The sequence below is a fragment of the Coccomyxa subellipsoidea genome, assembly GCF_000258705.1.
Source record: "Coccomyxa subellipsoidea C-169, whole genome shotgun sequence".
NCBI classification, from domain to species: Eukaryota; Viridiplantae; Chlorophyta; class Trebouxiophyceae; family Coccomyxaceae; genus Coccomyxa; species Coccomyxa subellipsoidea.
Genome location: NW_005178041.1, coordinates 507,419 through 519,760, shown reverse-complemented (window position 1 = coordinate 519,760; position 12,342 = coordinate 507,419). Strand labels below are relative to the sequence as shown.

General features: G+C 52.3%; 2 protein-coding genes across 2 annotated transcripts; one reads left to right on the top strand and one right to left on the bottom strand.

The window, feature by feature from the left end:
* Window positions 1-6,196: 6,196 nt before the first annotated feature.
* Window positions 6,197-8,954, top strand: COCSUDRAFT_58863 (hypothetical protein; the record flags this gene model as incomplete). The annotated part of the gene is made up of 6 exons (XM_005650812.1): window positions 6,197-6,364; window positions 6,614-6,724; window positions 7,085-7,286; window positions 7,663-7,829; window positions 8,312-8,503; window positions 8,802-8,954. 6 exons carry the CDS (start codon window positions 6,197-6,199, stop codon window positions 8,952-8,954), a joined length of 993 nt encoding a protein of 330 aa, XP_005650869.1.
* Window positions 8,819-11,862, bottom strand: COCSUDRAFT_64436 (Metallo-hydrolase/oxidoreductase). The gene is made up of 4 exons (XM_005650811.1): window positions 11,481-11,862; window positions 11,140-11,358; window positions 10,805-10,921; window positions 8,819-10,560 (listed from the first exon to the last, which is right to left on the bottom strand). Exons 1-4 carry the CDS (start codon window positions 11,707-11,709, stop codon window positions 10,307-10,309), a joined length of 819 nt encoding a protein of 272 aa, XP_005650868.1. The 5' UTR covers window positions 11,710-11,862; the 3' UTR covers window positions 8,819-10,306.
* Between the last annotated feature and the right edge of the window lie 480 nt (window positions 11,863-12,342).

Sequence of the window (12,342 nt, the reverse complement as noted above, 5' to 3'; positions counted from 1 at the left end):
GAAAGCAATTAAGCTCTGTGACAGCCTGTGCTGACCATGCATTTCCTTAGCGCTCTGCCCTCAAAACTCTTCTTCAACCCAAAAGCAACACAAATCTGAATGCTTTGTGCACGTTGGCAATTACAACTCTTTGCAGGATTTAAAACATGCCAACAATCTCCCCTGCACCACATCGTACCAGCGCACAACATCTGCTGTACACCATAGCTACCAGACAAGCTGCAGTTCACTGCTATTCCTTGTTGGACTCGCCAGATCCAAGCAAGACTCAATTAACCATGGGCACGGTGCTCAGTACTTACACCGCCCCCCGCCAGCCGGGGCTGACTCATGCGGGGAGCTGAGTCATCAGGTGCTGAGCACGGCCCCCGGCGGCAGGTGCAGGGTGCGGCCAGAGAAGATGACATGGTTGATGTCAATGTTGGGGTCGTCGTGCTGGTCGTCCCACTCGTGCATCAGGTCCTCCTGGTCTATCAGCTTCACCAGCACCACGTTGCCCGCCACCCTGGCCGGCAGCTCAATCTCCATCCTGCCACACCACAGTGCGCACCATCACTGCACCCTCACACTGTGCCTAGCCCTTGTCATAGAGCTAGTTCTCCTCTAAGACCCTCAATGACTGTGGATTCCTCAGGCCAAGGGGTCTCCCACAGATGAATCCATGGCTTGTGTGTGTGGAGGAGCCATGAGGTCCTTTGTCCTGCGATAGCTGAACCAGCAGCTAGAGGAGTGTATTCCTCTGCAAACATTTTTTATGGTCTCTTTACTCAGTAAGACGGCTCCGGAGCATGCAAGGGGAACTGGTGAAATTAGGGATGCCAAAAACCATGGAATCTTGTGCTGCAGGGTACTTACAGATTGCGTCCCTTGGTGCCCCGGGGCTCGCCGTCCATATCGATGTCAGTGTCATCGTCGTCGTCCGGCTCCATGACTAACCCGTCGTCATCCTGGTCCACGCTGGCAACATCCTGGTCCACGCTGATGTCATCCTCTTCTCCGGCGCTGTATGCCTCCAGGTCGATCTCCGCGCTTCCCTCACTATCTGTCTCTGGCGGCTCGTAGTCTGACCCCGAGCTCTCGCTCATAGACGCCGGATGGCCGCCACCCAACCAGGCCGCCGCCATCTGCAGGCACATGCACACATGCTGCTGTCAGCATGGTCGTCACACAAGATTCTTCAACTCATATTGTCTCCCTTGTCCATTGCTTAGTGTCTAATCTTTAGAGGGTGACAATGTGCAGCAAGTGGCCAACCCCAACAGAATAAGCCTCTTGCCCCGAGAAATTCGTTGCACAACAAGAAATAGTCCCTGTCTTGCATGCGTGAAGGCAGAGATGCATGAACTGACAATAACAGTAAGCCATTCCCAAACGGGTGGTCCTAAGACCTTGTGACTTCTGACGTTGCATTGCCATGCTATGTGCAAAAAAATAGGGCCCACACCGCTTGAAACATAATCCTGCAAGGGTTCGAAGCGCAGAGCTTTGGCAGTGTTTTGGGGCGGCCAAGGGTAATGAGGAATGCAGACCTGCCCAATCTCGCCCACAAAGCCCGCGACTCCGCTGTTGCTCGCATATGCAGCGAGAGAGGCTTCGGCCTGTGCAGCTCTCTTCTCAAATTCATCCTCTGACATGTCAGCTCCGGCACCTGCCAGCACATGCCGCCCATGCACTTAAGAATTTGCACTTCAACCCCAGTCCTTCAACTTTCGCCCAGTAAAGCCATCCCTTTCATTCTACTGACCCTGGAAATTCACAAATATGCCAGATACTCTTTGTGTACTGCTTGTTTTCAGCCAATTATCTCAGTGGGCAGAAGAAGGCTGCTGATGGCCCCCATCAGCAGGATGTGTGTTGTTTGAAGGTAAGTACCTGATGGCCCCGCTTCATCAGGGGTATTCTCAGGAGCAGTGCTTGCCGACGGCTGTGAGCCTGCATTGGAGGAATGCGCCAAATCAGGGTCTTGCCCCTCCCAGACCGTAACGGGCTCCGGTCTCCAGCTGCGCGCCTCTGCCCGCGTGTGGAACTTGAACCAGGCCACTGGCCGTAACGGACCCACCTGCATGCAGCACATGCCTATCAACGCGGTGCAATGCATTTATGGCAACCATACATGGAAACTAAAATATGTAGTCCCCTTTGCATAGTGATTACACTAACTACTGAGACAATCCATTTCAAGTGAGAAGTTCTGACACAGGAGAGCATATATGCTCATTAAATGAGGACAAGCGGCCAAGAGACAGTTGCTCGTTGCATGGCAATTACTTTTCCTGCCCAAGTGGCCTTCTTTCATCAGTATTGGCCACCACACCCAAGCATGACACATATTCCAGGCTCTGCTCAGACCTCTATTGGCAAGAATGCCAGATTTTAGAGGACATTGGTGTAACTCTGTTGCGCACCAAAACTGTTTTCACAGCGCTTGCATGCTCAGGAAATGCACCATGCACCTGAAGATCGAGCCCTGCTTACCGCATGAGAGCCAGCGCCCGCTGCTGAGCTCGGAGATGATGTAGCAGGGCCGAAAGTGAAATGCACGCCGGCCGTGCAGGCTCTGTGCATACTCCGCGGTGGCAGTTTGCCTGACAACGCATAAGGATTTTATGACACAGTATTCCATGAACACATGAAACCCAGCTGTGCAATGTCATTTGTCTGGGTCTGCTTACTCTGTGCCAAAGTTGCCATCATAGAACTGACATGGGGCGTCGATGGCTGCAAGGAGGTCATATAGAATGAAAGACCAGCAGGATAGACAGTGCGCACCGCTCTTGACGGCTTCTGCAAGTGCTTTCTCGTCTTTCAGATCATCAAACACCCTGCACTCCTCTCTGTCAGCAAGCTCCTGCACAAAGAGGGAACATCAAACATGACAAATACCTCTTTCGGACAAACTGACCAAGGCGGATTTCAATCAGGCCGGATTTGATCGAATCCTGATAGATCAAGTCCCTTTTGGCAGTTCAGCTACGCACCATGATACTGCGGCGGATCTCCTCTTCAGATCGGCAGATGTGGGGATTGCAGTTGGCAACGAATATCACTCCCGCAAGCACTGGGCAGCTGAAATGGCCGGCGCGCGATATTGTCAGCTTCTCTAGCACACCTGCACGTAGCATGCAAATAAGATGTCAGCGCATTTGCACTTTAGCAACAACAGGTAATGTACGGTGCATGCCGCAATCCCAGAAGCGCAGCTGAGGTGAAGTACAACTCAACGGCATGCTGGTGCAGTGGCATGTGCTGCATGAGCCTCGGGCCAGGGCACATAGCGCAGCATATGGTAAAGTATACATGCCCTGGGACGTTTCCAAGACACACTTGATTCAATAAACCAGCTGCAGGCGGATCTCACCCACAGCAGTTGGTGCAGAGTCTCCCCCCGAGCAGCCGAGGTGTGGGAGGACAGAGTGGTCAAACAGCCTAGTCATGTCCTCGGGAGTCACTTTCAGCGCATCGTTGGTCTCGCTGATGTGCTGATCGATCCCGGCAGCCACACTCGCCATGCGCACGCGCTCAGACTCCCGCGCGTTGCCCACCAGGCCGTGCAGCAGCAGCCTGCCAAGTGTGTTGCCCTGCGTGCAGCACATGCACACACTGCGTGAGCATGCAGCTGTCATGTGCTGTGCTGTGCTCTGACACAAAGTCCTGTCTTGTCGATGCCATAAAGTCGACCTGTTGCGCCACCCTGGTCCGTCATTGGGATGCATGCATTGGGCCCTTCCCGAAGCAAAGGCTTGACCTTCCAAATAGTCATGCGAGGCCTGGCCTAAGACGGAGTGCATTTGCAAGGGGGCAGGTCCGAGAGACTCTCTCAACATTGGATTCAGCTTGCATATCTCATCCTGGGCTCTTGTGGCAGGTATTGAGCCAGCTCAATTGGAAAGCGAACTTCGATCAGAACTTGTGTGCTGATCAACACATCGCTGGCTGCCTTTCTTGCACAGCACAGGGGTAGAACACTGGGAGTGGGAACGGCGCTCACCACCATGAGCTCCTGGTAGAACTCCAGGAAGAGGTGCTCCAGCTCGGCCAGGCTGTTGGCCTGGAGGCGCTGCATGACAGCTGAGTCCACCTCCTCTGACCCCTGAATCACCGCCAAGTCCACCAGCCCGTGCCCAAAGACCACCCCGGCCGGCACGCGCAGCCGCCGCAGCAGATACTCCCTGTATCGCGTCTTCTCCTCGTCGCGCGCCTTCGCTCCCTTGGGGTTCTGCACAGAGCATGCATGACCCTAAGGCTACAGATGTAGGAAAATGAGAGCGCGCGCAAGAGCTATGCTCCCGAGTAGATACAGGTCAGGAGGTGGGGTGTGCAACTGCATTGCCATCCAAAGACATGAGCATGTCTGTTCATGTCATTCCGTATCTAAAGCGCTCATTTGCTCATTTCCAGAGGGATGGGATGCATCTGAGGCACGGTGCATGCAGAAGGCCTCAGACTTATGCCACAGCAGGCAGGAAGTGACAATGCTGGAGAGGCTTACCGCTAGGACACCAACGCAGTGGACATTGCCCATTGATGCGCTGCAGTAGGACTCCAAGGAGTTGGGTGCAAAGAGGTGGTCCATCTGCGATAGGCACAGCAATGGGTTTGACTCCTTGTTCCTTGTTGCAGGTCGAAACAACACCTTCGTGCTGGCAAGCTCAGACCCTGCTCTAATCAAAGGCCCATACCCAATATTGGCGCCTGTTCAGATCGCAGCCACCATCAGTGTAGCATCCCCAGAATCGGATTGCTGTCTCTGGCTTGCACAGCCTTGCGGCCTTGTAGATCGTCCTTGCCTCTACAGGTCGAGATGTCGGAATGACCTGCGAAAACAAAGTCAAGAGTTCTAATCAAGGGGAAGGCATTCAGCAAAGTAAGCTGCACAGTACTTGTATGATTATGATGGGTGGGCAAAGCTGACACTTTAGATTTTATCGCCCTTGAATCTCACTAATAATGAAACTTGATTACTTTTCACCACACAGAATATCTTTAAGGAGACGTCGAAATCCTGACAGTGCTGACCATTCCATCAAGAAGTATTACAAGAGTGAGCTGCTGTCTCAGACAAAAACAGTGTACAAGATTGGCTGTGCACCTTCAGATCGACTCCAAATTCATCACGCAGCCGGGGCAGCCACAAGACATTAGAAGGCATCAGTGCTCGCATCCTTTGGCATGTCTCACTGCAAGCGATGACCCCCTTCACAGGCAGGTACTCAAATATGTGCAGTATGCACTCTTCTGGGAGATCTAACAACTCCATTTTTGCAATGATGGTCATCTGGAAGCCTCGACTCTTCATTCAGCATTACATGCATATTTCCCAGCTGGCCAAGGGGGTTGTCCGTAGTCCGTGAGGCAGTGAGGAAACGCCGTTGTCCCATCGCCCATCGATAAGTTTTGGGAAATGTCATTGCTAAGATCTCGTCAAACCTTTCCCCAAGACGCAACGATCGTATATCACAAAGCAATCACAGTAAGCAATTGATTTGTTCTCGTGAGAAACGGCTGAAGACTTTCAGCTCATCTTGTTATCAGATCTAAGGTGCAATCGTCCAAGTGTCAGGTGAGACTTCCAGGCCTCCGATCTAACAAACGATAATCTTCTGTGTTCATTCAATGATGGGAGACGCAAGGCCAGGGGCATCGGTTAGCTTTTGCGCTTGGCGCTGACAGATCTGGCACATGCCGGGATGGACGAGCTCGTAAAGGCTTGTACCTGGCAGAAATTGAGTTCGAATAATGCATAAGGATATTTTTTGGCATGTTATTGAAAGTTAGATGCGTGCGACGAGGTGTATGGGCGCATCCTTGGACAATAATTCGTACTTCAGATTGTCCTAGCTTGACAGCGTTAGCGTCAAGCGTCGGCTGGCTCGTAAACTGAATTACCGCAACCGATCAACAATACTAGATCGGCAATAGTGGATTTCCTTCACATCGCTTCATATATTCCTTGCTGCACCTCCTGACGCCTTGCGGTGCCACTGAACTGCAGGGATATCGGCTGCTCTGACGGATATTTCCAGAAGAAAGAAGCACAGCCTAGCCAGTAAGTCTTATTCACCTGCTCACTGCCTGATTACGTGAATGCGTGCTTGTCTCTCCTCAGTGCTCGTGCTGGTGCACCTGCTCAAACTTTTCAACCAGATTTTTGTGCGTCTAGCTAAGTGAGCCAAAATATACTTCTTTCTTTGCAGGCATGGGCCTCGCATACAGAGGAGTGCTCAGCCTGCTCTTCCTGGCAGTTGGCACGCTGGCGGTCTGTTTGGAGGCACAGGCACCCGCCACAACTTTCACCAACATGCAGCAGCAGCAGCAGCAGGTGGCTCAAGGCCCTGCCACCACTTTCACCAACATGGCCCAACAGGTAAACTATTGCCCACAAGTGCTTAGTCATTTTTAACTGCTAATCATCTTCTTGCATTCACCCAGAGACTTAAATGCCTTTTCCAGCTGTAGCACATCCCCGCTGTGGATATAAACTGACCCTGAGTGCCCTGCAACAAATTCTGTCCTGTGACACCGGATGCATGACCACCTTGCAAAGAAGGAGGGACAGCAGAAGACAACTTGATCTGCATTCTCACTTGACACTTTCGATGATTGTAATGAACAGGTAGCACAGGCATCAGCATTCCCCAACACCCCAGGGTCAGTGAAAAGCCCGCCTGCCCAGGCATCCACTCAGCTGCAGTCAGCCGGCAACAGCAATGGCGCTTCAAACCAGGTGAGAGAGCCAACCTGCATTGATCACCTCATGGGCATTCTGAACTTTAAAGAATCAGGAGTCTCAAGCATGCGCTCGGCAAAGCACGATTCTGGAGGTCTCAGGCAAGTATGGTATCTGGGCAAGCACGCCCAAAGAATTTAGCATAGCCGTAGTCAACGAGCATGCTCTTTTGCCCAGTGCTGTGTAATTCCGCTGCTCCAATATGCTTGCAGCAGATTAACAGCGTGATCCTTCACTGTCCACCTTAATTTTCAAGCTTTTTCACATTGCTATCTTTTGAAGCCTTCAGAAGCGAACAATTCACAAATTCTCTCAAAAGTTCCCAATTTTTGTGCTCACAAATTGGTCCTGTCACAGGCACAGAACTCTCAGGCCCAGCAGAATGACTGGGCGCCCAAGGCAGCGCCTGCAGCACAGACATGGCAGCCGACCGCGCAGAACAACTGGCAGGCCCCTAGCGGCCAGGCCGCTGCGCAATCATCCAACACCCAGCAGCAGCAGCAGCCGCAGCAGCCGGGCAACCCCAACATGCCACCCCAGCCACCCCAGCTTCCCGCGAGTGAGTCTCCTCTCCTTTACCACCGTTTGGAATGGCGCATGTCGCAAATGACTAGCATGATGACAGGGCGTCAAGATTACTGTACCAAGAGCAACAATAGAATTGCCAGATGTGTCCGCACTCGACGTGTTGACACGGCTAGCCAAGGCCCAGAAGCCCCTGATCCATTTGATCAATTCTGGGGGAAAGTATCTCGGATTGATAGATAACTTGTAGGCATGCAGAAGGCACGCCGCCCATTCTGCAGGCCAGACACAATCACTTCGAAATGATCTTCTCGGTGCGCGTTTCCTTGCCCCTCAGGAGGGCTTGCCGCACAGCCTGGAGAGCAGAACGGCGAGTAAATTTGCTGACCCCTTTTTCTGCTTCCTCGCAGACGGCCCACAGCAGCCGAACCCGCAGGGCACCATCAACACGATCGGATCAGTGGTGCAGGCGGCCGGCAGCCTCGCGAGCGCGCAGCAGGCGCTGACTAGCGCCGGCTCGGCCGCCGGCACCGGCGACATCCTGCAGACCGTCGGCCAGGCCGCGCAGGCCATGCAGGTGGGCTGCCCGAGTTCAATTCCTCTTGTTTTTTCCCTTTTATTTCCTTCCTTTTTGGGCCATTAATGCAAAGGCGGCCGTGGCGTCGGCCAGGCCGCGCAGGCCATGCAGATGGGCTGCACGCGTTCAATTCCAGCTGAAGCTCTTTTTCTCATTTCTTTTCAACTTTTGGCCCCCGATACTGAGCCAGGCTTGTCTTTGGCATTTCTGATTTGATGGATTGATACTGGATATACTCGTCTGGGTCGCAGGGTGTAGAGGTGGTGAGTGGGCAATTTTCTTCAGCAATTCTGAAGATGTTTAAGAAGTTTTGCTTGCGAATGACGTGGTGTCTTTCTGGTGGGCCCTGGCATGCGCATGGGCCCCCCAGACCAAGCATGCCGGTTTAAAATGTCAGGAACAGAATGCAATCGGATGGCCTCCAAAAAAAATCTTGAACAGAGTCTAAGCCTGATATATGTAAACGCTTTGTGTTGGAACAGGCGGTGCAGAGGGCAGCAGGCGATGTGGGCAACGCTCAGAAGTCAATCCAGACCAACGGCGCGTACGTGGCATCTCCCATTCCCCAGGCAACCCCCTCACCGCCCACCGTTAACATCAATGTTCCCGGCCTCGGGGGCAACGGGGGAACCCAGGGACCCCCCGGCATCAGCTACGCTGCCCCTGCCACCCAGGTGTGCATCCCCCACTCAACCCTTGATGCCAATCCTCTATATGCGATCTATTGTGATAAACAAAGCGATGAAACTGCTGAGTAAAAAGCTCTAAACAGGAGACTTCATGCATTATCTGTCATCTTCAAGGCAGTCACCACGATATGCACTTTGAGATGGCAAAATTTGCTAATCGCAAGCTCTGCCAAGCATCCAAGAGGAGTGTACAATCCTTCTGTATCAGCAAGCACTTGTACATGGGCATTAATGGCAAACTTGGGAGGTCACCGCTGATCTTGCTGGTGGTATTGGTGTGCAGGGCTCACAGGCGGCCGCGCAGCCCGCCGACCCTCTGGCAGCCATCGGCTCCGCGCTTGCGCAGGCGGCTTTCGGCGGCGGCTTGAGCCAGCCGGCGGCGGCAAACGTCGCCTCGTTGCAGGACAAGAGCGCCGCCAACCAGCATTCTGGCTGACTCGTCTGATCGCCTGATTTGGCTTACCTCGGATGTCTGCCTGATCTGGCGGATCACCTAATCTGGACTGATCATGGTTCTCTGCCTGATATGGTGGATTGTCTGATTTGGTAATGATTCCGGTTCTGGTCAAAGCGCCTGATTTGGCTGGGAGTGCAATTTCGGCTGCGCGTTTGATGTGGCTGGGCACGGTCTCCAGAGGTGGTCCTTGCATCAGCCGAGCTGCCCCTGCTGCCGCTGCAGGCTTGCGCAGTCTTCTGTGAAACATGATGCAACCGTGGGTTTGTGGGCATGCAAGCACAGAAGTGCAGCATTGGGTGTGCAGTCGACAGAATTAGAGCAGAATTCAAAGTTCATATGCAGCATGTGACTTCTTAAATAGAGATACCCCTAAGGCCTTTCCCGTTGAGGTGCAAGGCTGGGTTGATCCCCTGATGCGCGCTGGGCTTCAGGGGGATTGGGGAACGGTGAAATTATGCAAAAAATCACTTACCGGACACATGTTTCTCAGGTCATCACAATGTAGGATCATACGATTGCTGGGAGAGTCCTGGAGAGGGCGAGCTGGCATGAGAATGCACTGTCTCTCATGAGCATAAATTGTAGCTTTGTAGCTTGTGGAATAGCATCGGGCTTGTCAGAACAGAAGTGACATAGATGCCAATACAGAGGGAAGGGCAAGGGAAACTGCAATCTGCATGGAAGTCAACAGTGCATTGCACAGTGGGTTGATGAGAGTTGCAGACCAAGCAGACTTGGGTCAGGACGCTTCAGAGGCATCCGACCGAATACACACAAGCAGAACTAGTATCTCTGTAGATTTAGAGTAGAGCGCATTTCATGCTTTTGCCAGACCATTTTTTGTCGGATTTGGAGCTAAAGCTCCCATGAAGATTTTTGCATTGCATGCCAGTTGATTAATATAGAAAGTGTTGGCATCACTGTACAGATATGTCTTGCCCACGACGGTGTAGGGTGGATTGTTTTTCTGCCTTCAAGACTTATTCATGGTTCTGCCAGTGGCATCTGCCAGACTCGCGAGCTGCCACCCTGCTTTAGAATTACACCGGAGCTGTAATAGTTTCAATTTCAAATAATGAACTTCCGGGCTGCAATATCTAGCTGTGTAAATTGTTCCCTGCAGCTTCACAATCAAAGCTCTGGAGACATTTCGACTTCTTCTCCCTGCATGTCTGTGCCTATCTTCATGAACAGGTCACAGCCAGTCATGTGGCCCTGAAGCCAAAAACCCCACTTTTGTGCATGAGTTGGAAGTCTTGCACACAACGTCTGCCTCTGCAGCCATGTCAATTTGCCATCCCACCTCTTCGCATTTGCTGAGCACAGCACGCTCAGAAGAATCGCTTCTGTAGGGTGCCATTAAGAATCCCCACATATCGATCGGCTGATCTGAGCACCACGGCCCGCGCATTTGAGGAGACTGCCTTGCCAAACCAACCAGCATACAGGTGCTCAAACTGGTATGGCCACGACTGGATAGTGTCCCTTATTCGCGCCACCTGTGCTTCTGGCAGGGGAATTAAGTTGGGGTAGCTGTACATGAAGCTCACCCACCCTTGCCCTGGAGTGGCCTGTATTGTGTCACCTGCGCACACCAGCACACACGTGACAAAAGTTCAGAACACCAGCACACGCGTGGCACAACTACAACCTGACGCAAATGAGACCTGCATGTCAGGGCACTGTCCCCACACCCCTCTCACATTGACACCCACATTGGCTGTCAGCATGACAATGGCCTGCCATTCATGGACAAACATTACAGCAGGGTTTCCAAACGGGGAAAGAATGATTGCCCAAGATCAGGTTGCACGCTGGAGACGGCGCACCTGTGCAGAGGATGCCTCGGCCCTCACACCCCTTGTCCCAGTGCAGCACAGCGCTGCCCGGAAAATGACCGCCCAGCCGCAGCACTGTCAGGCCTCCAAACAGCTCCAGCTTATCACCTGCAGTAGACAATCTCAGCACAAGGATCCTGCTGCCAAGAAAAGGATCCTTCTTAGGGGGACTTCAAAGGGAGGGTCCCTAGCACATGCTGTCAAAGCAAGCCTGTTGTAATTGTGAATCTGCATCAGGGTCCTGCAGCAAGAAATTAATGCTTTGTGAGAGAGCAATTTGTGTGATTGGCGCAGCATTGACAAGGGTCAAGCGAGGCAGGATGCACCTGTCCAGTAGTGTATGCGGCCACTGGGAGTAGTGACCCACTCCTTGTCCAATTCATGGACGTAGACAACTGCATCAAATGCAGCTGCCCAGTCTGCCATGCCAGTGTAGAAGTGGGGGTGCGAAATGGCAATAGCCTTGATTCCCCCGAGCTTGCGCACTTGCTCCTTGGTCTCATCTGTCAGAACATTGACGCAGTCCCAAAGCAGGTTGCCTTCCCCTGTGACAGAAGAGGTTTGTTACAGATGACGATCTACAGCGTCTGTTCCAGCGTTTGTGTCGCACCTTGGGGATGATTATGTAATAGCAAGCAGTTTCAGACACCAGAGGGATGGCACATGCCTGTTTGTACGAGAAGCGCCCTCTGGCCAATGGCAAACGTTGGGTTGGTTCCTATGCCAATCAGACCAGGTTCTTCCTCTTTTACAATGTTTTTGTGCTGCTTGAGCAGGTCCTCTTTGTCCACCCATTTCTGACCACCCTTTGCGACGTATTGCCGTTCATCTTGGCAAATCTTGCAGCAACTCCACGGTCCGGGATATTCGGCCCCACAGGTCACGCAGACCTGCATTAAGAAAGACTGCTATGACCTACAACTTGAAACGGCTGATGCGATCTGAGTTTGTTAGCTTGCCCCGTGCAACTGCCTTCACGGCACTTGTTAGAGGAGGCATAGCTCGCAAATACACCTACGTAATGAATTACATTACTCAATGCATTGCACAATGCCCAATTAACACGTGAATTTTAGGTCCTTTCGATTTCATTCCATAATATTGACGTGGCGGGCAGCTTCCTCGGAGTCGCAGGCAGCTGCCGAGGAAGCCATCTAGGATACTGGGTTTGAAATTCACTCACTTGCGGCTGGCTAGGTCGTGCCTGTCTCTTATAAGGGAGGTTTCTTTGTACAGCACTTCCCCATCCAACTGCAATGGCACCCTCAATATTGATCGTGAATTTGCGAGCTCGAGGGCAGATGCACGACAACTTGAAGTCGGACAGCGCAGGGAATTGACTACTCTGGCTGAAATACCAGGGGTATGCATATTCATGCTGCAGCATCAACTGCAGCTCACTTTGATACTTTGTAAATTGGTCACAACAGCTATCACACATTAATTAAAACCACGGCCCTGGCAGAGTGTTCTTCAGGGTTGCTCTAGCTTGCATGTTTGAAATATTTGCACTGTTCACATGTGCATCA